Source organism: Oncorhynchus gorbuscha, linkage group LG26 (genome assembly GCF_021184085.1).
Source record: "Oncorhynchus gorbuscha isolate QuinsamMale2020 ecotype Even-year linkage group LG26, OgorEven_v1.0, whole genome shotgun sequence".
NCBI lineage: Eukaryota > Metazoa > Chordata > Actinopteri > Salmoniformes > Salmonidae > Oncorhynchus > Oncorhynchus gorbuscha.
The window spans coordinates 3,813,467-3,840,020 of record NC_060198.1 but is presented as its reverse complement, the minus strand read 5'-3'; the positions used below and the strand labels follow the sequence as shown (position 1 = coordinate 3,840,020).

The 26,554-nt window shown below is 42.7% G+C and overlaps 2 protein-coding genes across 2 annotated transcripts; both read left to right on the top strand.

Moving 5' to 3' along the window:
• Positions 1-8,093: 8,093 nt before the first annotated feature.
• On the top strand, positions 8,094-16,181 carry LOC124015313 (ras-related protein Rab-3D-like). The gene is made up of 4 exons (XM_046330472.1): positions 8,094-8,339; positions 13,991-14,109; positions 14,363-14,487; positions 14,827-16,181. Exons 1-4 carry the CDS (start codon positions 8,094-8,096, stop codon positions 15,009-15,011), a joined length of 675 nt encoding a protein of 224 aa, XP_046186428.1. The 3' UTR covers positions 15,012-16,181.
• A 1,628-nt stretch (positions 16,182-17,809) lies between these two features.
• LOC124016434 (tetraspanin-1-like) lies at positions 17,810-25,497 on the top strand. The gene is made up of 8 exons (XM_046331993.1): positions 17,810-17,916; positions 19,845-19,926; positions 22,341-22,556; positions 22,960-23,034; positions 24,002-24,109; positions 24,324-24,458; positions 24,671-24,763; positions 24,997-25,497. Exons 2-8 carry the CDS (start codon positions 19,870-19,872, stop codon positions 25,048-25,050), a joined length of 738 nt encoding a protein of 245 aa, XP_046187949.1. The 5' UTR covers positions 17,810-17,916; positions 19,845-19,869; the 3' UTR covers positions 25,051-25,497.
• Positions 25,498-26,554: the final 1,057 nt, after the last annotated feature.

Below are 26,554 nucleotides of genomic sequence, written 5' to 3'. Positions count from 1 at the left end.
ACGGTTTAGTTAGTGGTATAAATATATCAACATGTGTCTAATACACAGGGTTGCACCATTCTGGTAACATTCCCCGGTTTTAAGGAAATCCTGGTAGGAGTTTTCCAGGATTTCTTATTCCCTCCTAATTCCAGGTATTTCCAACCAGGATTTGTGGAAAACCGGGGAATTTTGGTAAAGACACTGGCATTGAAACCCTACTCACATGCCTACATAGCACACTATCGCTGATACTAAAGCTGATTGGGTTTTTCTTTTAACTACGCTGATCCTTGTATGTATTCTCATTTATATCGATTTAATTAGTAATATAGGCCTACCATATTTGAGTAACTGTTGTAGAGGAAAAGGTGGAGAATCTTGTATTTGTTTGCCTGGTTGACTATACATTTCCTCTGAACTGTAACAATGTCAACTTTGTTGAACGAGGGGGAGAGAAAATAAGAAAACGAACAATCCATGAAAAAGCAACAATGTTGAAATGCACAACGCGCACCCCTGTGCGCACGGCACTCTTAACTACCGTGGAAGTTCAGCAAACGGGCAACACTACATACAGAGGTTGTGTGAACGTGGATTCATCGCTGTTCTCTGGGTCGGACTGTCGGTGACACTGGGTTAATATAGGGAAACTTCCGCAGCCTTCCATATCACAAACATCTACGGAGGAGCGAGCATGAGATCCGGGAGTACCGTACAGTAGGCGAGAGGAAAGAAAGACATCGAGTTGGAACCGGAGGAGGGAGTGGACGAAAAAACGATTCACACTGGATTTGAGGTAAAGAACCCGACAGTATTTTCAGGAGCGTTTCTTATGAGTTTTTGGTTATGATCTTATTTTTCATGTTGTACAGCAATGAGATATTGGCCATATGGAAGCCCGGAGATGCATCCCTTTCATGATTGTCAAACTCAAAAGTTATGGGTGTTTTTAATATTTTTTCGCAAAAGGCTACAATCAGTTTAGACTAGGACCGCTCGTGTGGTTTTGGGACAGCTGTTGCCTTTGTTTACATAATCTTTCAGCAAGTGCCTACAACCAGTATTCTCATTATGTTGTATGCTTTAGGCCTACTATATCAGAGTAGACTAGGCCTATTTGTGCAGATCTATTACCGTCAACTAAATAAATTGATATAATAACGACAGCTGTTGGCCAACTTGAATTGGGAATTTATTGCCTTACTGTTGACTTTTTGAGCAGGCAGTTCAACGGTTTACATTTGTATATTAGTCTTATAGTCTATTGGCCGTACATTCATGAGATTGTAATGTATGCGTCCCAAATGGCACTCCCTAGTGCACAACTTGAAATAGGGTGCCATTCGGGATATACACTTGGAACAGGGTGCCATTCCGCAGACAACCATAAATTGTTTGGGTCATCATATCCGGTTGGGAGGAATTAAAAGCGTCCCACCCATCACCTCAAACAAGTGACCTCCTTTACCGTTTCCATCCACATAAACAAACAAACAAACACACCAGAGCTATGTGGTTCTGATCAGAAGTAGTGCACTCTAGACTAGGGAAAGTAGTATTTTTACATATGCCCACTATGTACAGTGAGTGGAATGTTGCATCATGTCCTGATTCCTTCCTACCTTCTACCACCACTGTGACTCAAGTCCCTCAGGGTCACGTCACGTACACCTTGTCACATAGAACAATGATTCCAGCCTCGGGTTGGAACATACCGAAATATACTTGTAATGTTCCCAACTGTTACTAGTGGAATATGTCATTTTTACTTAATATACCTCAATTTTAAAGGGAAATGTGTAATATCTTTACTTTTGACAGTCCCTTTTAAAGGAGGGGAATATACCTGTGTGGTTTTATGATTGATAAAAAGGCCTACATTGAAATTTAATGTGTTGATATGGGTCAATTTTCCCCATAAAAGCCACAAACAAAGATCCCAACATGAATGCAGTCAGAATTGAGTTCTAAGTGCTATTTTGGCAACAGTAACATGCACTGGTTTCTTCTAGTCGTGTATTCAGTGTGTGTGTCTGTTGGGTCTCTGTAATGCTTAGTTTTTATGGCCCTGGATGGTTTGTGCTGAGCTGGTTGCCAAGGAAACGGTCTTAATCAGGCAAAGAGCACTGCTCAGCGTCCCTCATATGCGCAGTGTCCCTCATATGCTCCAGGCCAGGAGAGAGAGAGAGAGAGATGGAGAGCGAGAGAGAGAAGAAGTGGACATTCTGGGGTCATTTCCATGTAAAAGGACCCATGAGCATCAACATGTGAAGTTTATAGGAGCATATCAAATTGGGTTGCGAATCCGTCTATATTTTTGAGAAGTTGAGGCATATACACGGCCGTGAGGACACCGAGGTCCGGTTCTTTATGTGAAATGTTTTTGGACTTCAGTCGGCGTCTTTACTTACTGTTGAGAGTCAGAATAATATAATACAAAAAGTGCAATTTCCAAACTTGTTTGCTGCAGATTTCCTTTTTCCCCTCACTGACAGTCACTCAATGAACTCATGTTTGTAGAACAAAATGTAGATTGGTAAATTAGTCTAGTTAGTCTAGCCAGCTATCTAAACTTGTCGTAATCATGGCCGAACTACCGACCGTGTACGTGCCCCGGGCTCCTGACCCCCAGGGGGCAACCATTGATTTTGTTAGTCACTTTCACTACTTTCATATTAACCTTGCATAAGTCATGGCACAAAAAGTAATGGTGGAATTGCAGACAATTTGCTTTAAAAGAGTGACAATGTATCTCCACCCCATAGCAAAAATGTTTTGAATTGCAGGAAATGTTCTGTAAAACTACACACAAAAAAGATGGTTCTGTAAAGCAAACATATTTGTTTACCTTTTGTTTACAAAATACTTCTTCTGCTAACAGATCGCTCAGTATGTAATAAATGATGTTTTTTTAAATTCCGGTGCTGAGTTAATGTGTAGCAGCTAATAGGCTGTGTTTGTAGATTGAATGCGGTGAAGAAAGCTACATTGAAGTACGACAATGTGCCTCAGGATCTCGTCACAGTATCTCTGTGCATTCAAATTGCCATCAATAAAATGCAATTGTGTTCCTTGTCCCTAGATTATTCCTGTCCGTATCATAATGGGCGGCAGGTAGCCTAGTGGTTAGAGCATTGGACTAGTAACCGAAAGGTTGCAAGATCGAATCCCCAAGCTGACAAGGTAAAAATCTGTCGTTCTGCCCCTGAACAAGACAGTTAACCCACTGTTCCTAGGCCGTCATTGAAGTAAGAATTTGTTCTTAACTGACTTGCCTGGTAAAATAAAATGGCACTACAACGTTGAGATCAGCAAACTGCTCCCCCAGACGACGTCATACATGTGGTTTGCGGTTGTAAGGCCGGTTGGATGTACTGACAAATTCTCAGAGTACGTTGTAGGTGGCTTATGGTAGAGAAATTAACATTAAATTCTCTGGCAACACATCTGGTGGATATTCCTGCAGTCAGCATGCCAATTGCACGCGCCCTCAACTTGAGACATCTGTGGCATTGTGTTGTGACACCACTGCACATTTTAGTGACCTTTTTATTGTCCCCAGCACAAAGTGCACCTGTGTAATGATCATGCCGTTTTAATCAGCTTTTTGATATGCCACAGCTGTCAGGTAGATGGATTATCTTGGCAAAGGAGACATGCTCACGAACAGGGATGTAAACATATTTGTGCACTACATTTGAGAGGAATAAGCTTTTCGTGTGTTTGAACAATTTTCTTGGATCATTTATTTCAGGGACCAACACTACATTTTGCGTTTAGATTTTTGTTCAGTGTATATTTAGTGAACTCTAAGTTTAAGAAAAATTTCCCTTAATTCTGTTAACAAAAACCCACATATCTTTAAGATATTTTCTAATGTCTCTCCCTCATTAGGAGGGAGGATAATGAATGTTCACAAAAGTAACAAGTGAAGGTATAGCCATCAATTAGTATTTTTACTGATAGCAAGTTTGTTTGTGAAACTCAATTCCATTACCAAATCTGGAATTGGCTACAATGGGGGAAATCATAGTATTCACAAACTACAGTTGGGTTCACAAGTTTGCACAGCAGAGGACAGTAAAAAAAAAAGTAGAGTTTGGTACAGTCAAGAAATAGAGTAGATCAGACTAGAGTTGAGTACACTAATGTGCTGTACTTTACTCTTCTGCTGAACTCTACTCTACTGGTCTGCTGTGCTTTACTTTGATGTCCAAACTTGTGAAACATAGGCGTCTGTGATTGGTTCTGATTTGGTCCGGACCAATCAAATTTGCTGCTGTTTGGGGACAGAGCCCATTAAAATAATAGCCAGTGTGTAGAATAATACCCAAGGAGGATATTTCATATTTATACCTAAGATACATCACCATGAAGAGAATGACGTTCATATCCATGATTATCCATTTCTGTGTAGTACATATCAGAGACCCATGATGAAATTCTGTTACTGGGTGTAAGTAGACTCCACTTACTGTAGTTCAATAACCAAAATATATATATTTCTCAAGTCAATGTGTCATGTTAACGGTGACACGCCATTCTTTCTGCAGACATTGTTGAATATTTATATAGAGCAGATGTTTTTAGAAAACGTGGACACACTATTCTGTTACCACACTTTGCATCTGCATAGTTCTTCCAGTGAATGTGTTTTTGTCTTCTATTATTAAAAGTAGTCCTTGTGCATAGAGTTGTATGGTTTGTTAAACTTTGAGATCAATGGTTTTGTTTGGCATATATTTTACTGTGGAATTACCCTTGGCTTTTTATTCATACTGCAGGACAGGACTATAGCGACGGGGGGTACTCTGGCTTTTATTCAGGATTCGGGGGGGCGGGGGGCGGACAGGATTCTCTGGCTTTCATTCACGATGCAGGAAAATAGAGAGGGCTAGCGAGAGTTATGGAGGGAACCTGCTGACTCACAACATTGTCATAAATTCACCCTGATCATCACATAGTCCGGTCCAATGACTGATCAAATATTGAATAGGTTTATAAAGTACAGTTGATGTCAGAAGTTTACATACACCTTACCCAAATGCATTTAAACTAAGTTTTTCATAATTCCTGACATTTAATCCTAGTAAAAATTATGCTTTAGGTCAGTTAGCCTCGCTATTTTATTTTAAGAATGTGAAAAGTCAGAATAATAGGAGAGTGATTTATTTCAGCTTTTATTTCTTTCATCGCATTCCCAGTGGGTCAGAAGTTGACATACACTCAATTAGTATTTGGTGGCATTGCCTTTAAATTATTTAACTTGGGTCAAATGTTTCGGGTAGCATTCCACAAGCTTCCCACAATAAGTTGGGTTAATTTAGGCCCATTCCTCCTGATAGAGCTGGTGTAACGGAGTCAGGTTTGTAGGCCTCCTTGCTCGCACACACTTTTTCAGTTCTGCCCACAAATGTTCTATAGGATTGAGGTCAGGGCTTTGTGATGGCCACTCCAATAACCTGACTTTGTTGTCCTTAAGCCATTTTGCCACAACTTTGGAAGTATGCTTGGGGTCATTGTCCATTTGGAAGACCAATTTGTGACCAAGCTTTAACTTCCTGACTGATGTCTTGATGTTGCTTCAATATATCCACATGACTGTCTTTCCTCATGATGCCATCTATTTTATGAAGTGCACCAGTCCCTCCTGCAGCAAAGCACCCCCACAACATGATGCGGCCACCCCGTGCTTCACGATTGGGATGGTGTTCTTCAGGTTGCAAGTCTCCCCTTTTTCCTCCAAACATAACGATGGTCATTCTGGCCAAACAGTTCTATTTTTGTTTTATCAGACCAGAGGACATTTCTCCAAAAAGTACAATCTATGTCCCCATAGTCTGGCTTTTTATGGCGGTTTTGGAGCAGTGGCTTTTTCCTTGCTGAGTGGCCTTTCAGGTTATGTCGATATAGGACTCGATTTACTTTGCATATAGATACTTTTGTACGTGTTTCCTCCAGCATCTTCACAAGGTCCTTTTCTGTTGTTCTGGGATTGATTTGCACTTTTCGCACCAAAGTACGTTCATCTCTAGGAGACAGAATGCATCTCCTTCCTGAGCGGCCTGACTGCTGCGTGGTCCCATGGTGTTTATACTTGCGTACCATTGTTTGTACAGATGAATGTGGTACCTTCAAGCATTTGGAAATTGCTCCCAAGGATGAACCAGACTTGTGGAGGCCTACAATTTTTTTTCTGAGGTCTTGGCTGATTTCTTTTGATTTTCCCATGATGTCAGGCAAAGAGGCACTGAGTTTGAAGGTAGGCCTTGAAATTAGAGGTCGACCAATTAATCGGGATGGCCGATTAATTAGGGCCAATTTCAAGTTTTCATAACAATCGGAAATCGGTATTTTTGGGCGCCGATTTAAATTTTGTATTTATATATATATATTTTTTTATACCTTTTTTATTTAACTAGGCAAGTCAGTTAAGAACACATTCTTACTTTCACTGATGGCCTAGGAACGGTGGGTTAACTGCCTCGTTCAGGGGCAGAACGACAGATATTCAGCTTGTCAGCTCGGGGGATCCAATCTTGCAACCTTACAGTTAACTCGTCCAACGCAATAACGACCTGCCTCTCGCTCATTGCCTGTTACACGAATGCAGTAAGCCAAGGTAAGTTGCTAGCTAGCATTAAACTTATCTTGTAAAAAAAACAATCAATCATAATCACCAGTTAACTACACAGGGTTGACGATATTACTAGATATTATCTAGCGTGTCCTGCGTTGCATATAATGTGACTGAGCATACAAGTATCTAAGTATCTGCCTGAACGGTGGTAGGCAGAAGCAGACGCGTAAACATTAATTCAAACAGCACTTTCGTGCATTTTGCCAGCAGTTCTTCATTGTGCGTCAAGCATTGCGCTGTTTATGACTTCAAGCCTATCAACTCCCGAGATGAGGCTGGTGTAACCGAAGTGAAATGGCTAGCTAGTTAGCACGCGCTAATAGCGTTTAAAACGTCACTCGCTCTGAGCCTTCTAGTAATTGTTTCCCTTGCTCTGCATGGGTAACGCTGCTTCGAGGGTGGCTGTTGTCGTTGTGTTCCTGGTTCGAGCCCAGGAAGGAGCGAGGAGATAAAGTGCCTATAAGAACATCCCAATAGTCAAAGGTTAATGAAATACAAATGGTATAGAGGGAAATAGTCGTATAATAACTACAACCTAAAACTTCTTACATGGGAATATTGAAGACTCATATTAAAAGGAACCACCAGCCTTCATATGTTTTCATGTTCTGAGCAAGGAACTGAAACGTTAGCTTTCTTACATAGCACATATTGCACTTTTACTTTCTTCTCGAACACTGTTTTTGCATTATTTAAATCAAATTGAACATGTTTCATTATTTACTTGAGGCTAATTTGATTGTATTGATGTATTATATGAAGTTAAAATAAGTGTTCATTCTGTATTGTTGTAATTGTCATTATTACAAATAAATTAATAAAAAATTGTCCGACTAATCGGTATCAGCTTTTTTGGTCCTCCAATAATCTGTATCGGCGTTGAAAAAATCATAATCGGTCGACCTCTACTTGAAATGCATCCACAGGTACACCCCCAATTGACTCAAATTTTGTCAATTAGCCTGTTAGAAGCTTCTAAAGCCTTGACATAATTTTCTGGAATTTTCCAAGCTGTTTAAAGGCACAGTCAACTTAGTGTATGTAAACTTCTGACCCACTGGAATTGTGATACAGTGAATTATAAATGAAATAATCTGTCTATAAACAATTGTTGGGAAAATTGCTTGTCATGCACAAAGTAGCTGTCCTAACCGACTTGCCAAAACTATAGTTTGTTAACAAGAAATTTGTGGAGTGGTTGAAAAACAAGTTTTAATGACTCCAACCTAAGTGTATGTAAACTTCTGTCTTTAACTGTATGTGGGCGGGGTGAGGCCTAAACAATATGACCATTTGAAATTGCACAACTCAATTGGCCTCTAGGCCACCATAATCATAACGTTCTTTAACTGGTTGTTCGTTACAGGACCGTTTCCGTGGAGTTAAACGTTATAACAGTGTGTGTCGTACTGAACGCACCCCTGGTCAAGGAGTTGCACTGCTTCAACTGTTTCCTCCTCTCCGCTCCTAGATGGCGCTGGCGAGCGACCCCGGTGCCGGCCAGCAGCAGACCCAGGCCCAGAAGGATGCCGCGGACCAGAACTTTGACTACATGTTCAAGCTGCTGATCATCGGCAACAGCAGCGTGGGGAAGACCAGCTTACTCTTCCGCTACGCTGATGACTCCTTTACCTCTGCCTTCGTCTCCACCGTGGGCATCGACTTCAAGGTTAAGACGGTCTACCGCAACGAGAAGAGGGTCAAGCTACAGATCTGGGTAAGATGCGGTTAGCCGTTAGCCGACGTCAATGGCGACAGCTCGTCTTACTGGAAAAAGACAATACTTTACAAAATATATACATTTGAAAACATGAACATGTAGTGTGTGTGTGCATCTATCAGTTCCACAGACATGTCAGTATATACACACAACCAGTAGGGCACATGTCAGTACGTACGTACGCACGCACAACCAGTAGGGCACATGTCAGTGCGTACGTACGCACGCACAACCAGTAGGGCACATGTCAGTGCGTACGTACGCACGCACAACCAGTAGGGCACATGTCAGTACGTACGCACGCACAACCAGTAGGGCACATGTCAGTACGTACGCACGCACAACCAGTAGGGCACATGTCAGTACGTACGCACGCACAACCAGTAGGGCACATGTCAGTACGTACGCACGCACAACCAGTAGGGCACATGTCAGTACGTACGCACGCACAACCAGTAGGGCACATGTCAGTACGTACGCACGCACAACCAGTAGGGCACATGTCAGTACGTACGCACGCACAACCAGTAGGGCACATGTCAGTACGTACGCACGCACAACCAGTAGGGCACATGTCAGTACGTACGCACGCACAACCAGTAGGGCACATGTCAGTACGTACGCACGCACAACCAGTAGGGCACATGTCACGTACGCACGCACAACCAGTAGGGCACATGTCAGTACGTACGCACGCACAACCAGTAGGGCACATGTCAGTACGTACGCACGCACAACCAGTAGGGCACATGTCAGTACGTACGCACGCACAACCAGTAGGGCACATGGGGGAGAGGAGGTTTTGTTTTTTGAAACCAGGCTTGCTGTTCATTTGCGCTATATGAGAGAGGAGTTCCATGCACTCTTGGCTCTGTATAATACTGTACGTTTTCTTGAATTTATTCTGGACCTTGGGACTGTGAAAAGACCCCTGGTGGCATGTCTGCTGGGGTAAGTGTGTGTGTGTGTCAGTGTTGTGAGTAAGCTGACTAGGCAAACTATTTGGAATTTCCAACACATTCATTGTTCTTATAAAAACACTAAACAATGCAGTCAGTCTCTCCTCAACTCTTAGCCAAGAGAGACTGGCTGTATCGTATTTCTATTAGCCCTCTGACTACAATGACAAGCAAGACGTACCGCTCTGTTCTGAGCCAGCTGCAGTTTAACTAGCTCTTTCCTTGCAACACTCGACCACATGACTGGACAATAATCCACATAAGATAAAACTAGAGACTGCAGGACTTCAAATCACATTTTATTTGTCACATACACATGGTTAGCAGATGTTAATGCGAGTGTAGTGAAATGCTTGTGCTTCTAGTTCCGACAATGCAGTAATAACCAACAAGTAATCTAGCTAACAATTCCAAAACTACTACCTTATAGACACAAGTGTAAGGGGATAAAGAATATGTACATAAAGATATAGGAATGAGTGATGGTACAGAGCGGCATAGGCGAGATACAGTAGATGGTATTGAGTGCAGTATATACATATGATATGAGTATGTAAACAAAGTGGCATAGTTAAAGTGGCTAGTGATACATATATTACATAAGGATGCAGTAGATATAGAGTACAGTATATACGTAGACATATGAGATGAATAATGTAGGGTATGTAAACATTATATTAGGTAGCATTGTTTAAAGTGGCTAGTGATATATTTTACATTTCCCATCAATTCCCATTATTAGAGTGGCTGGGGTTGAGTCAGTGTGTTGGCAGCAGCCACTCAATATTAGTGGTGGCTGTTTAACAGTCTGATGGCCTTGAGATAGAAGCTGTTTTTCAGTCTCTCGGTCCCAGCTTTGATGGGACCGAGAGAGTGGTGGTTGTTGTGGTTGTTGTCCTTGATGATCTTTATGGCCTTCCTGTAACATTGGGTGGTGTAGGTGTCCTGGAGGGCAGGTAGTTTGCCCCCAGTGATGCGTTGTGCAGACCTCACTACCCTGTGGAGAGCCTTACGGTTGTGGGCGGAGCGGTTGCCGTACCAGGCGGTGATACAGCCCGACAGGATGCTCTCGATTGTGCATTGTAGAAGTTTGTGAGTGCTTTTGGTGACAAGCCAAATTTCTTCAGCCTCCTGAGGTTGAAGAGGCGCTGCTGCGCCTTCTTCACGATGCTGGCTGTGTGGGTGGACCAATTCAGTTTGTCTGTGATGTGTACGCCGTGGAACTTAACTTACTACCCTCTCCACTACTGTTCCATCGATGTGGATAGGGGGGTGTTCCCTCTGCTGTTTCCTGAAGTCCACAATCATCTCCTTGGTTTTGTTGACGTTGAGTGTGAGGTTATTTTCCTGGCACCACACTCCGAGGGCCCTCACCTCCTCCCTGTAGGCCGTCTCGTCGTTGTTGGTAATCAAGCCTACCACTGTTGTGTCGTCCGCAAACTTGATGATTGAGTTGGAGGCGTGCGTGGCCACGCAGTCGTGGGTGAACAGGGAGTACAGGAGAGAGCTCAGAACGCACCCTTGTGGGGCCCCAGTGTTGAGGATCGGCGGGGTGGAGATGTTGTTGCCTACCCCACACTCCACCCTTGCTTTGTGGAGTGTGGTGTCAAAAAAGCATAGTGTTTCTTCATTACAGACAGACCTCCCCATCTTTACTACCATTGAATCTAGATGTTTTGACCATGACAGTTTACTATCTAAGGTAGCGCCAAGTCATTTTGTCTCTTCAACTTGTTCAACAGCCACACCATGCATTGCCAGATTCAGCTGAGGTCTAGGACTTAGGGAAGGATTTGTACCAAATACGATGCTCTTAGTTTTAGAGATGTTCAGCACCAGTTTATTACTGGCTATCCATTCCAAAACTGATGGCCACTCTATAAGGCTTTCTGTGACTCTATTAGCTGTGGTTGCTGACATGTACAGTGAGGGGAAAAAAGTATTTGATCCCCTGCTGATTTTGTACGTTTGCCCACTGACAAAGAAAGGATCAGTCTATAATTTTATTGGTAGGTTTATTTGAACAGTGAGAGACAGAATAACAACAAACACATCTAGACATGCATGTCAAAAAAATGATAAATTGATTTGTATTTTAATGAGGGAAATAAGTATTTGACCCCTCTGCAAAACCCTTGTTGGCAATCAGAGGTCAGACGTTTCTTGTAGTTGGCCACCAGGTTTGCACACATCTCAGGAAGGATTTTGTCCCACTCCTCCAAACTTCAGACGGGCATGTACATGTGCTTTCTTGAGCAGGGGGACCTTGTGGGCGCTGCAGGATTTCAGTCCTTCACAGCGTAGTGTGTTACCAATTGTTTTCTTGGTGACTATGGTCCCAGCTGCCTTGAGATCATTGACAAGATCCTCCCGTGTAGTTCTGGGCTGATTCCTCACTGTTCTCATGATAATTGCAACTCCACGAGGTGAGATCTTGCATGGAGCCCCAGGCCGAGGGAGATTGACAGTTCTTTTGTGTTTCTTCCATTTGCCAATAATCACACCAACTGTTGTCACCTTCTCACCAAGCTGCTTGGCGATGGTCTTGTAGCCCATTCCAGCCTTGTGTAGGTCTACAATCTTGTCCCTGACATCCTTGGAGAGCTCTTTGGTCTTGGCCATGGTGGAGAGTTTGGAATCTGATTGATTGATTGCTTCTGTGGACAGGTGTCTTTTATACAAGTAACAAGATGAGATTAGGAGCACTCCCTTTAAGAGTGTCAAACTTGCGGGGGTGTCAAACTTGAGGGAGGGTGTGTGTGTGCAGATCCTTGTTCACATTCTTGCTTGTTAATGGGCCTTTTTTCCTGCTATGTTCGCCTGGCTTGTTTTACCAGACAACTCAGAACAAGGGAGGAAGGAGAGGAAGTTTTTGCTAATAACAACATTCATTCTCAGATTATTATTTTTTTACCATTAAGTTCCAGCAGGCTGCTCTCTTTGATGGTATGCTGAGTGAGAAGGATGTTTGTCCACTGAAATAACAGCGACACAGATCAGAGGGGCCCACCGTTGCATGAAACATGGTGCCCGTTTACTGTATTATGTACAAGTATCTGAAATGGCACCCTATTCCCTCATTCACTACTTTTGACCAGGGCCCATGTAGTGCCCTATATGGGGAATAGGGTGCCATTTTGGACGCAGACGTTAACCACACTTGACGTTGAACATCATCCCTGGACGTCCACTTCATAAAAGATGCAGAAGGCTGTGCTGCTGTCTCTGCTTTCTAATATGCTCACAGTGCAATCTGACACCCAGTACATTTGGGTCATTTAGCAGACTCTCTTATCCAGAGCGACTTGCAGGAGGAGCTAGGGATAAGTACATGTTTCACCTCGTCAGCTCAGGGATTCGAACCAGCAAGCTTTTGGTTACTGGCCCAACGTTCTTGACTGCTAGGCTACTTGCCGCCCTATACATGCCTATTACCGTCTGTCGGATAGGATTCTCACAAGAAGAAGAAGATTAGTTCTGCGTCCCAAATGGCACCCTGTTACCTATATAGTGGACTACTTTTGACAAAGAAGTGCACTATGTAGGTATAGGGAAAAGGGCTGCCTAGACGATTCTCTCACAGTAGCTCACCACTACACTAAACTACTGGTCATATCTTTATGACTGCTGATATGTTGCTTTCTAGATAAACCATCCACATTAGCTTAGTTGTAATATTGATTATTCGTTGAGGTGTTATTGCTAGTGGCCTGACCAGGAACAACTTCCAGGTCCTAGTTACAGCTACTATAACTAGGGCCCAGGGTTTTTCCTGCTCAGGATGGAATAACTCCTTGCCCTATAGTTGTGGGTTCTGTTAGTCAGACCGGGTTTACAGTATTCTGCAGTGGTGCCATTGTATCCTGGTGTACATAGAGGGTGTGGAAACATGAGGGCTGTCTTGACATGGATTTCCCTCCGCTCTGCTGTGCTTATGGGTTAATCATTGTCTTCTTTCCTTGTGCTGAGTAGGCTACAGTTAACCAGTTAACCCCTAATACTCCCCCACTACTCACATAAGGTATGGCACCATTGTGTCTGAATGATGGATGGCCCTCATGGCTTTTGCTGGGCTGGGGCAATGTGAACCCCCATAGAAATACCTGAAATGGTGTCCCTGTTTTCAAGTCAATGAGGTCATGATGTGTGATTTTAATTCCTTAAGTTATTCTATTTCCATCTGGAAGGTGCTTCTCCATCGCTGCAGGGCCTACGGCGTGTGGGCTGCAGGGCCTACGGCGTGTGGGCTGCAGGGCCTACGGCGTGTGGGCTGCAGGGCCTACGGCGTGTGGGCTGCAGGGCCTGCGGCGTGTGGGCTGCAGGGCCTACGGGTGTGGGCTGCAGGGCCTGCGGGCGTGTGGGCTGCAGGGCCTGCGGGCGTGTGGGCTGCAGGGCCTGGGCGTGTGGGCTGCAGGGCCTGCGGCGTGTGGGCTGCAGGGCCGGCGGCGTGTGGGCTGCAGGGCCGGCGGCGTGTGGGCTGCAGGGCCGGCGGCGTGTGGGCTGACAGTGTTTCTGTATACTAGGTGAACCATGGCGGCTACGCAGCTGTCTGTTGCTACAGTAAGACCAGGACTATTGTGTTTTGAAACTGGAGGCGTCCATTTAAGCTGTGCTGTGTGTATTTATTTAAGTGGAGGGATAGACGACACGGTACTGACTCTTTAAAACAACCGTGTGTGTGTGTGACAGGACACGGCGGGCCAGGAGCGTTACAGGACCATCACCACAGCCTACTACAGAGGAGCCATGGGCTTCCTGCTGATGTATGACATCACCAACCAGGACTCCTTCTACGCTGTGCAGGACTGGTGGGTCAGATCCCCTTCTGGGATCAATAAAATTTATTCAATTTGACACAGACATTCACACTAACTGTGTGTGTGTGCACAGGACTTGTGGGTACAGTACTCCCATGGGGCTCTGCTTTCTCCCTTACCTGTTGTTGGAAAATCATGTTAAGTCATGAAACAGCTGGGATGCAAGGGTTTTCCAACATTATTTACCTCTGATGTTATATACAGTATGAAAGTCGTATATTGATTGTCGTTGTCCGGTCTCCAGGGCGACCCAGATCAAGACGTACTCGTGGGACAACGCCCAGGTGATCCTGGTGGGGAACAAGGCTGACCTGGAGGACGACAGGCTGGTACCAGCGGAGGACGGACAGAGACTGGCTGATGAACTGGGTAGGAGAGAACACACACACACACACTGTCTGCCTCTCGCTCTCTCTCTCTCTGAGGACGGACAGAGACTGGCTGACAAGCAGGGTGGCAGAGATGCGCACACACACACACACACACACACACATATGAGTGTATATACTCGTCTGTCTCCTGTCTCTCAACCTTAAAAGACAGACTAACATTGGTATATAGACAGTACACACCCAGAAAATAAACAAATACTGTATATGAATACTTCAACATATACACTCACAGAGAATACAAAACAAGTCAGTCTTTTGCTGGGCTTGTTACTTCTAGTAATCCTTTGTTTCCCTGATCTCCTCCCTCTTTCTCCAGGGTTCCAGTTCTTCGAGGCCAGCGCCAAAGACAACATCAACGTGAAGCAGGTGTTCGAGCGTCTCGTCGACGTCATCTGCGAGAAGATGAGCGAGAGCGTGAATGGGGAGCCCAGCCCATTGGCCAATCACAAGGGCCCCAGCCTGCAGGACACGCCCCCAGACAAGGGTGGCTGCTCCTGCTGATAACGCCTTAAACATACATACCGTATACATGCTCGTACACACACACACACTGAAAAAATTAAATACACAACCACTCCCACACACGCTCATTGACTTGCCAGAAATCTAGCGTTGTGAATGTACTTTTGGTTTTGTATAACATTGTTGCTACTATCCTTATTACCGACTGGTTCCCCAGTCTCTTGCACTCACTTTGCTTCTAACAACAGATTTCACATCAGTCCTCTTGTTTAGAATGAGCTGATGGAATGTATTTTGCTATAGGATAGGCTTCTCGGAGTAGTGTGAAGTTTCCCCTAGACGCTGATCTTGCCTCAGTTTTACATTTCCCCCACTAATGGTTAGGATTGGGGAGGGTAAGCTGGTCCTAGATCTGTACCTAGGGGAGACTTCATCTGGGAACCTTCCCACAACCCAAGCCTAGCCTGAGAAACGTTGTTCAGCGCTGTAGTTCAGATATGTTTGATTGTGTCTTGATCATACTGCCCCCGTGTGGATATTGAATGTTACTGCAGCAATAATGGAAGCACCCACTAATCGTGTCAATAGCTCAGGTGGGTCTGCCTAACGTCAATGACAATGTAGGGCCCTGAGTTTCTCCTGGCTGCGTGGTGGAAAAACTCTATACTAAGGGAGCCCTATACTAAGGGAGCGTCTAGAGGGCTGGCTTATGAGGCTATTGCTTAGGAATGTTCATCTGTAGCCTATACACTGTAAAACCAAAATGTCAGGTCAACTATGACCAACCAACTTGCCAAAGTTTCTTGACTCAACTAGATGTTGGGGGTCAATTCAATTTCAATGCAGTCAATTCAGGAACTGAACTTCCATGTTTATTCTCAAGGAGTAGCGTTGAGGAGAATTTAGAATTTCAGGTTACTCCCTGCATTGGCTGAATTGAAAAGGAATTGACCCCCAACCGTGCTGGACCTTCCTGGCCTGCACTGTCCCATTAACTACTGGAACTGAATGAGCTATTAGATTCTACATCTGACATTGAATGGAAAAACAACGTACTATATTTGTGTCTGGTTTGGTTGTGTTTTATAGGTTCATGTCTTAGTGCTCAGGTCAAATGTAAAAGTCATAGCATGATTTCGATTGATTGAGTTCAGTCAATGACTGTCTGCTCAATCTCCTCGAATGAACGAAATAAAAAATGTAATGTCAGGTGTATCTCTCCTTCTTTCATCCCAAAATATCTTCATTTGCCTACAATCATTTACAGTAACTGTTTAGTAACATGTTGTGACTTCCTCATTCAATGGTTGTCATAGAAACGGCTTTTAATTACTGTATACTGTAAGGTGAATGCTATGAACTCCCATGTCAGTCAACGTGTATGAATACAGTTTACTTGTTTCCGTTGTTTGTGGTCATTTGACATAGACCTAGTAGGTCTGTCTACCTTAGACATAATCTAAATGTATCTAATCTCCAGATGTTCCATTCATAAAAGGGGTGAGAGTAGAGTTGAGGGATAGGTTTGGTTATTTCCCAAATGGCACCCTATTCCCTATAGGCCCTGGTCAAAAGTAGTGCACCACATAGGGAATAGGGTGCCATTTGTGTTGTTGGCAGTTATTTTTTTATACAGCAGTGCTTATTGGACTTAGCGACAGGTCATAACACTTGGCTGAGTGACGTCAATGTGTGCAGTTTATGACAAAACGTTTTCCTGGTCTATAAATAAATGATGAGCCATGCAGTGAACATTGAGGGAGTGCAATACCATACCTCTGAATGAAAGTGAGTTTGAAATACTTTGTCTTCTTGAGGTTAAATAGATCCTGAAGAACAATGTGACATAAGTTCAGCATACAGTGTATTCGGAAAGTATTCAGACCCCTTGACTTTTTCCACATTTTGTTACATTAGACTTATAACATTTCTAAAGTTGTTTTTTTTCCTTCATCAATCTACACGCTACCCCACAATGACAAATCGTAAATGGGTTTAGACATTTTTGCAAATGTATTAAAAGGAACTGAAAATAATATTTACATAAGTACTCAGACCCTTTACTCAGTACTTTGTTGAAGCACCTTTGGCAGCGAATACAGCCTCAAGTGTTCTTGTGTATGGTGCTACAAGCTTTTCACACCTGTATTTGGGGAGTTTCTCCCATTCTTCTCTGCAGATCCTCTCAAGCTCTGTCAGGTTGAATGGGGAGTGTTGCTGCATAGCTATTTTTAGGTATTTTGATATTTTTTAACCTTCATTTAACTAGGAAAGTCAGTTAAGAATACATTCTTATTTACAATGATGGCCAAACCCTCCCCTAACCCGGACGACGCTGGGCCTATTGTGCACCTGAGCTCAAGAGTGTCATAGCAAATACGCTGAATACCTAGGTAAACAAGGTATTTTTTAATTTTGCAAGCATTTCTAAAAAACTGTTTTCGCTTTGTCATGATGGGGTATTGTGTGTAGATTGAGGGAATTGTTTTATTGAATCCATTTTAGAATAAGGCTGTAACGTCACAACATTTTGAAAAGGTAAATGGGTCTGAATACTTTCCGAATGCTCTGTATAGTTGTGTTTTCACCCTCTAGTGTGTGTGTGTTTTCACCCTCTAGTGTGTGTGTGTGTGTGTGTGTTTTCACCCTCTAGAGTGTGTGTGTGTGTGTTTGTTTTCACCCTAGTGTGTGTGTGTGTTTTCACCCTCTAGTGTGTGTGTGTTTTCACCCTCTAGTGTGTGTGTGTTTTCACCCTCTAGTGTGTGTGTGTTTTCACCTCCGTCATAAAGTTCCCTCTAGTAGGACTTTAGCCACCAGGAAGTTGTCCTACACTTACTCCCTCCCCTCGTGTGTGTTTGTGAGACCTGTGGGGGTGGGTGAGGATAAAGGGCCAGATAGAGACGAACACTCCTCTCAAACATCAACAGTCATCACCTCAGCACAGGTAAGAGACTCATTTCTTCTACTCCATTTAATATAATACACAATACACAAACTTGAATGATATAATCATACTTGTCTGATGTGCTACATAAAAACCCCATGAAAACCAGTACTTTCTTCAGTAAATAAACTAATACTCAATGTAATACATTTTGTGACACAGGTCACATTTGCATCTCATTTGCAACAGAAAGTCATCATATACATCCAGGGAAATTGTTCTATTTAACTAATACATTGTATTACATTTTTATTTATTTTTTTTGTCTGTAAAAAGGGAGATTATTTTTGGGATTAATAAATGACTTATTAACATGAACCAGGTTACTGTTGTTTGAGCCTTCCTGTATCTAAGGGGAGAACTTTGCCCAATGGATGAAAGAGTGGTTCACATTAAAGTTCTAACAGTCATGAGATCAAATGGCATCTTATTAATGACGTGTTAATATTTTGATGGTGCTGCTGCATTCTCATACACTAGTCATGTAACGAGAGGGAAACTGAGACTCCTGGGATGGTGTTGTTGATAAGTCACATTTAGGGCCAGTTTCATGGACACATGCTATTTAGTCCAGGACTAGACGTAAATCCTCGTCCAGGAAACTCACCTTTACCTTTGTTTAAGAACATGCCGGTAACATTCTGCCTCTCAGTCTTGGTATTTCCTGGTCACGGGGACGATTATGGCCCTGTAGGTACCAGGTTAAAGTTGTCAAAGTACACTAAAGACTGACGCATGAACAGCAATAAGGAACAAACCTGGTCATTGTGGCAATTAAAACTAGGCTTGGTCTCATCCAGTGACACCTCTCCAGTTCACAGGAAGCCAGCGAGCTGCTAGAGAAGAGGGTATAAACTCATACAGGATTGACATAACAATTCAAAACGATATGTCTGGTTGTGTTGTGGAGTCTTTGCTATGATAATAAAGTATAATAGGCTACACTAGACAACTCTGGCCAAAACAACTAGGCTTGGACTCGTCCAGTGACACTTTTCCAATTCCCACGAAAGCCAACAAGCTACTGAAGAAACAGACCATAAAGATATTATGGGTCTGTGTATCTCATGGAGGTGTTTTCTATGCTACTGAACGTCAGTGACTGCCAGGAAGATTCTGATAAGACTCCTTGACTGTTCCAATAATACCAACACCTGTAAAATACCTCTAGTAATAAAACATCCACTCTGAGCGTGTCCCAAATGACCCCTTATTCCATATTTTCTGCACTACTTTTGCCCAGGACCCATTAATGAACAGTTATCTGCCAAGTAGCTTTGACTTCAAGTAAAAGAGATGGACTGGTACTGTTTTGCAAGGTGTGAAATCCGTATTACCAGTCTAAGGGTTTTTGAGGGGTGTTGGACTAACAATTGAAATGAGGAAGCAAGCGATATTGTGATTGGTAGGTCTTAGAATTTGGCTGGCAAACAACACAGCTTTACAAAAATGGAAATGTTGGTTCGGTGGTTGTCTTTTCTGATTGTTCATTTCAATTCCAAACCCAGTTTATTTCTACATGAAAACACATAAAATGCTAAATTTAGAGAGCATTTATTTCGACCCATAACCGTCTCCTTCTCCCTAGTTAATGTGTAACTAAAATGGTGGCTATGTCATTGTAACCTGACTCAGACAAGCCTGGTATAAAATCTTGTAACCAGACAGGTTGGCTGTCTAGTTACAACTCTACAGCTTTATGTACACACACACACACACACACACACACACACACACACACACACACACACACACACACACACACACACACACACACACACACACACACACACACACACACACACACACACACACACACACACACACACACACACACACACACACACTGGCCTGAAACTGTAACTGACTGAATATTCTGCATGTCCAAGTCCATCTCCTAAACTCACTGTTGAAGTTTTGTTTTTCAGGAGAAGGAAACAACAGACGGCAAAGATGTGTTGCTCCGGGTTTCTCAAGATTATGATGTTCATCTTCAATGGAGCCATCTTTGTAAGATTCAACTTGTATTCAGCTAACATTCAATTATCCCCCATCTCCTATATTCCATCAGAATACTACCACCAAAACAGTCTATAGAAAGCTTCTGTTTTTAGCATAATATGCTATTCAATTCACTAAGGTTTTATAGTACTGAAAGGAGTTTGATGGCTTTGAATTAAGTTGTCACTTCCCCTGTCCTCTTTAGCACTCTGGACTTGTAGATGTTCACATAACCGCCATTTTGAACCCAAGTCTCCTGACTTGTTAGGGTCAATGAACCCTTAGATATTTTCAAGGTCATTCAGAGAGCGAACAGGATAAGAAAGTGCACTTCAGAACAGGAATGTGTCACATCCAAGTTCCACAGGGACCATAAATGACAGTCATATCTTTGTGAGGATAGATTTGTGTATTGAGGAAAACTTTACCTAAACTCAGCAAAAAAAGAAATGTCCTCTCACTGTCAACTGCGTTTATTTTCAGCAAACTTAACATGTGTAAATATTTGAATGAACATAAGAAGATTCAACAACTGAGACATAAACTGAACAAGTTACACAGACACGTGACTAACAGAAATTGAATAATATGTCCCTGAACAAAGGGGGGCTCAAAATCAAAAGTTAGTCAGTATCTGGTGTGGCCACCAGCTGCATTAAGTACTGCAGTGCATCTCCTCCTCATGGACTGCACCAGATTTGCCAGTTCTTGCTGTGAGATGTTACCCCACTCTTCCACCGAGGCACCTGCAAGTTTCCCAGACATTTCTGTGGGGAATGGCCCTAGCCCTCACCCTCCGATCCAACAGGTCCCAGACGTGCTCAATAGGATTGAGATCCGGGCTCTTCGCTGGCCATGGCAGAACACGGACATTACTGTCTTGCAGGAAATCACGCACAGAACGAGCAGTATGGCTGGTGGCATTGTCATGCTGGAGGGTAATGTCAGGATGAGCCTGCAGGAAGGGTACCACATGAGGGAGGAGGATGTCTTCCCTGTAATGCACCACATTGACATTGCCTGAGTGACAACAAGTTTAGTCCGATGATGCTGTGACACACCACCCCAGACCATGACGGACCCTCCACCTCCAAATTGATCCCGCTCCAGAGTACAGGCCTCGGTGTAACGCTCATTCCTTCTATGATAAACGTGAATCCGACCATCATTCCTGGTGAGACAAAACCGTGACTCATCAGTGAAGAGCACTTTTTGCCAGTCCTGTCTAGTCCAGCGACAGTGGGTTTGTGCCCATAGGCGACACTGTTGTCGGTGATGTCTGGTGAGGACCTGCCTTACAACAGGCCTACAAGCCCTCAGTCCAGCCTCTCTCAGCCTATTGCAGACAGTCTGAGCACTGATGGATTGTGCGTTCCTGGTTTAACTCGGGCAGTTGTTGTTGTCATCCTGTACCTGTCCCGCAGGTGTGATGTTCGAATGTACCGATCCTGTGCAGGTGTTGTTACACGTGGTCTGCCACTGCGAGGACGATCAGCTGTCCGTCCTGTTTCCCTAAAGTGCTGTCTTAGGTGTCTCACAGTACGGACATTGCAATTTATTGCCCTGGCCACATCTGCAGTCCTCACGCCTCCTTGCAGCATGCCTAAGGCACGTTCACGCAGATGAGCAGGGACCCTGGGTATCTTTCTTTTGGTGTTTTTCAGGGTCAGTAGAAAGGTTTCTTTAGTGTCCTAAGTTTCCATAACTGTGACCTTAATTGCCTACCGTCTGTAAGCTGTTTGTGTCTTAATGACCGTTCCACAAGTGCATGTTCATTAATGGTTTATGGTTCATTGAACAAATCAAATCAAATGTATTTATATAGCCCTTCGTACATCAGCTGCTATCTCAAAGTGCTGTACAGAAACCCAGCCTAAAACCCCAAACAGCAAGCAATGCAGATGTAGAAGCACGGTGGCTAGGAAAAACTCACTAGAAAGGCAAGCATGGGAAACAGTGTTTAAACCCTTTACAAAGAGGATCTGTGAAGTTGTTTGGATTTTTACGAATTATCTTTGAAAGACAGGGTCCTGAAAAAGGGACATTTCTTTTTTTGCTGAGTTTATATACTCTCTGGTTATAATATTACCCAGAACTAATATTGTAAGTCATTTTTAGTCACAGTAAGAAGATGAATTACCTGCCTTGTCATACTAGCTAATTACTGTGGGTTCGGGATTTCTTTCAAAAATTGTGAAGTTAATGGTTGCAGAGATGACCATATTTTGTATGATGTTGACAACATTTGCCCCACTTATATTCACCCGTTCTCCACGACGCATTCTAATGATATGGTTTAGTTTTCAAAGAACATTCAAAGTATACTCCCTGTACTCTTCATCAACATTTTCCCAAACACTAAAACTATCCCCTCCCCCTATTTCTCCTCTTTCTCTCTCCCACCTCCCTGTTGTGTGTATCAGTTGGCAGGTGTGGCCATCCTGGCAGTGGGGGTGTGGGTGAAGGTGGACAGTGGCTCTCTACTGGGAGTACTAGACAACATTAAGGACGTCCCAGCAGAACTGGGCCAGCTGGCTAACGTGGCTTACCTGCTCATGGGGGTCGGAGGGGTCCTGCTTATCATGGGCTTCCTAGGGTGCTGTGGAGCCATGAAGGAGTCCAGGTGTATGCTGATGCTGGTGTGTCATCTTTGACCATTGAACATAAATATTCAGAAATCGATTTAATACAAATATCAACTTGACTTTTACTCTGTTTATTTTTGAATATACATACTGGTATGGAAAGATTCATTCATTATTTGTTACTTAAAAAAAAATGTTTTGTGCAAAATTACTTTCTTTGTTGATATACACAATTATATATTTATAGAATTTTGACCTTTGATCTTATGTGATAGTTTTGACCCATTGCCTTTTGCTTTGTTATGAAGCCCTGAATGTATGCTTGTCTGTCGCCATTTTGTTTAGTTCCAGTTCTTTAACATCATCCTGACCTGCCATCATATTGGTCATCATTTTGACCCTTTGTTTTTTTCCCATCAAACCCTTAACCCCTGTATGCTTGTCTGTTCCTTTCCAGTTCTTCATCATCATCCTGATCATATTCATTGCAGAGGTGGCTGGGTGCGTGGTGGTCCTCGTCTTCCAACCACTGGTAGGTAGTTATTAACACTGTATGGGCCCTGGTCAAAAGCAGTGCACTAATGAGTAAATAGGGGGAACGTTTGAAACTTTATTTGGCTGTGCTGGTGGTGGTTTTGTTCATATTGTTCATCTCAGAGACCATCTCAGAAGGTGTTATTACGTGCTCCACTAAGGCAGTTATTTATCTTATAACTTGTCCTTGTGGTAAAAAAATGATGTAGGTAAAACAAAGCGCGAATGAAAAGTACGTATCTCAGAGCATCGTAGCACCATTAGGTGTAAAAACTTTACTTATCCAGTTGCGGCCCACTTCTTGGAGGCAGGCCACTCGATTTTGTCTCTGCGTTATATTGTCATGGAACATGTCACCTTCCCTAGGAGAGGGGGTGACCTTGATAATGTATTGTTAAAACGAGAGGCTGCCTGGATCTTTAATTTATAGACCCTTGTGCCCTTCGGTCTCAATGTAGACTTTGATCTGAAGCCATTCTTGTGATTATTGTGACTTTGTCATTGTAATTGTTTGTAAGCTTGTGTAGTTAATCCATGATCGTATGCTATCATTTGTTGTTTGTATGTTGTTCTTTGTATGACATTTTAATATTTGATTATTAACCAATGATATTAGGCCACGATTACAGACACCTGTGTCTTTTGACACAATATAAACGAGTCATCCCGCAGTGTTTGTGATTATACCCTGATGAAGGCAGCTTGGCTGTCGAAACATTGGTAATGACATTTTTGCATCTGAGCTCCTAGAGTGTGCGGCTCTCTTTTATTGTCAAGTTTTCTACTCCGCTAGCCAGCACCTCATCTTAATAGGTGTGCGTTTCTTTTTCTTCTAGATGGTTTTGTTCATATTGGCAGATGAAAACAGTTTTTATACAGTAGTAAATCAAATAGCCTAATGTTGGGACAATAAATATTTTCTGAATTTGTGGAAATGGGTTTGTGTTCTGTTTTGTATGTTTTAGGCTAAGGAAGTTCTTGAGGACCTTAGTGAGAAGGTTGTTGACAGCATTCAAAGAGACTATGGGAAGGATGAGAGCCTGACGTCACTATGGAATGGTACCATGGAACAGGTATACTTCATTCATTCACACTACTATATTAAGTAGTGAATTTACTGCCACTCTGCCAGTGGATGTTATTAGCACACTTCTGTGTACTCAATTCTTATGCAGATTATTTACAGGTTTCAGAGAAGGAAGTGGTGCTTGGCTACGCTAGTTGCTTACTGTGTTCTGTAGATGCTACCATGTCATAATGATTCGTGTCTCTGTGCTTCCCTCCTAGTTCAAGTGCTGTGGATACCGCAATTACACAGACTTCGATGGATCCCCTTTCCAAGAGAACCCAACTAACCCTACGTACCCACCAACATGTTGTAGTAAAACTGAAACCTGTACAGCTGCTGCTGCTGAACGCTCGGTACAGATATCTAACAGTACAATACAGGGTCTTCCGATGTGTTGTGTTTAGACCAGGAGGGTTTCCTTACACTTTGATTGGGTCACATAGTCATGAACATCTCCTGCCCCTGGCTAGGTTTTACATTTAATAGCCTGTGTGTGTGTGTTTATAATCATTGAATCCCCATGCAGCTATCTAATTCTAATACTGGAGTACTGTTCCCTCCCCAGAATGTCATTGGCTGCTTTACCATGATGCTGAACCTGATAGAGGACAACGCTGTCATCATTGGAGCTGTTGGACTGGGCATCGCTGCGCTTGAGGTACAGTACACCTGTTACAATACTATCAGCATCCCAAATAGCATCCTATTCCCTACATAGTGCACAACGTTTGACCAGAGCCCTATGGGCCCTCTTCAGGAGTAGTGCATTATAAAGGTATTAGGGTGTAATTTGGGCCCTAGTCAAAAGTAATACACTCTCAAGGGATTAGGATGCCATTTGGAACGTAACCATTATATTCTGTTAACACTTATGACGTGTCATCGTTTCAGATTGCTGCCATGGTGGTGTCAATGGTTCTCTACCAACAGATTGGTAACAAGTAGCACTGAGGACACCGACATCCAGGACCATGCCGGTTTAACCATCATCATTGCCTCACCTTGACACCTTCAGTCGACATGTTTAATTTCAAACATCAAAGATTATTAAAATATTTCAATTATAAAAGAAAAACAAGAGAGGAAGGAGCGTTGTTCAAAACCCTGTTGTGACTCGATCACCTCCATGGTATATCAACAATATCTGTATACTGTATAGGGCCTACTGTATGCAGTCAGTACTTATTTATGTGTAAATTAGATTCCTTTATCTCTATCCTTATTTGTTTCTTGCTGAAGCTGAAGACTTTACATGATGTTTTGAGAAGGTAATTGCTTTACACTTGCTCTAACTGGCAAGACTTTATTTGTATTTTTTATTCAACAGTCTTGAATATACAGTTTCTCATTTTGTACATAAACATATTGAAGTTTAGAAATGACCACATTCAATCTGACTTGTTTATTTCTTGTTCTATTCTTTACGAGGAAATTAAACATGTTCTTATTTGCAATAGTTTCTCAATCATATTCACCTAAAGTTGGCATCTACTAGGCTACTTTTAAGATCAGACTTGCAGATTTGGTGCCTCTTTTTAAATCCCTGCTGAAGACAAGACTTTTATGAAGATGCTTTTAATGTATGATTTTAATTAGCTATTAGCAAATAGCTATTTTTAATTCTCCTTCCTCCTGTCTTTGTTAGTATTTTTATTTTATGATATGAAGCACTTTTACTTGAAATTGACACCCTGGTCTCAGACTAGATGTAACATAGTAAATGTAAATCTGTGAAATGCAAAATAGTATGATATGTTACTTTTGGTATGGTTACATAACAGATGGTTAATTAAATGAAAGTAGGGTGGTTGACTGGGTGGGCGTATAAGGTGAACGTCTAGCAACCCAAAGGTTGAGAGTTTGAACCTCATCACGGACAACTTTAGAAACTGCTTACTACATTGTTGCTACTTTGCAACTACTTAACATGCTAGCTAACCCTTCCCCTAACCCTTTTAGCTAACCATAACCATTTTAGCTAACCATTTCCCTGACCTTAACCCTGACCCCTAGCCTAGCTAAAGTTAGCCACCTAGCTATATTTTGGAACATATTGTATGTTTTATTGTAATTTGTAACATATCATACGAAATGGGTGGTGAACATCCTTAAATTAATACATACCCTACAAAACGTAACATATCATACTATATACAGTGTCTTTCGAAAGTATTCAGACCCCTTGACTTTTTCCACATTTTGTTACGTTACTGGTTTATTCTAAAATTTATTAAATTGCTTTCCCTCCCTCAATCTACACACTGTACCCCATAATGACAAAGCAAAAATATTTATAAAAACTGATATCCCATTTACATAAGTATTTAGACCCTTTACTCAGTACTTTGTTGAAGCACCTTTTGCAGCGATTACAGCATCGAGTCTTCTTGGGTATGACTCTACAAGCTTGGCACACCTGTATTTGGGGAGTTTCTCCCATTCTTCTCTG

Bases quoted from the DNA above. Each gene is read 5' to 3' on its own strand.
- LOC124016434 (XM_046331993.1), top strand. From the start codon at position 19,870: ATGTGTTGCTCCGGGTTTCTCAAGATTATGATGTTCATCTTCAATGGA. The intron at 22,557-22,959 runs GTGTGTCATCTT...GTTCCTTTCCAG, and splicing joins CCAGGTGTATGCTGATGCTG to TTCTTCATCATCATCCTGAT. The intron at 23,035-24,001 runs GTAGGTAGTTAT...TGTATGTTTTAG, and splicing joins TCCTCGTCTTCCAACCACTG to GCTAAGGAAGTTCTTGAGGA.
- LOC124015313 (XM_046330472.1), top strand. From the start codon at position 8,094: ATGGCGCTGGCGAGCGACCCCGGTGCCGGCCAGCAGCAGACCCAGGCC. The intron at 8,340-13,990 runs GTAAGATGCGGT...TGTGTGTGACAG, and splicing joins GGGTCAAGCTACAGATCTGG to GACACGGCGGGCCAGGAGCG. The intron at 14,110-14,362 runs GTGGGTCAGATC...TCCGGTCTCCAG, and splicing joins TTCTACGCTGTGCAGGACTG to GGCGACCCAGATCAAGACGT.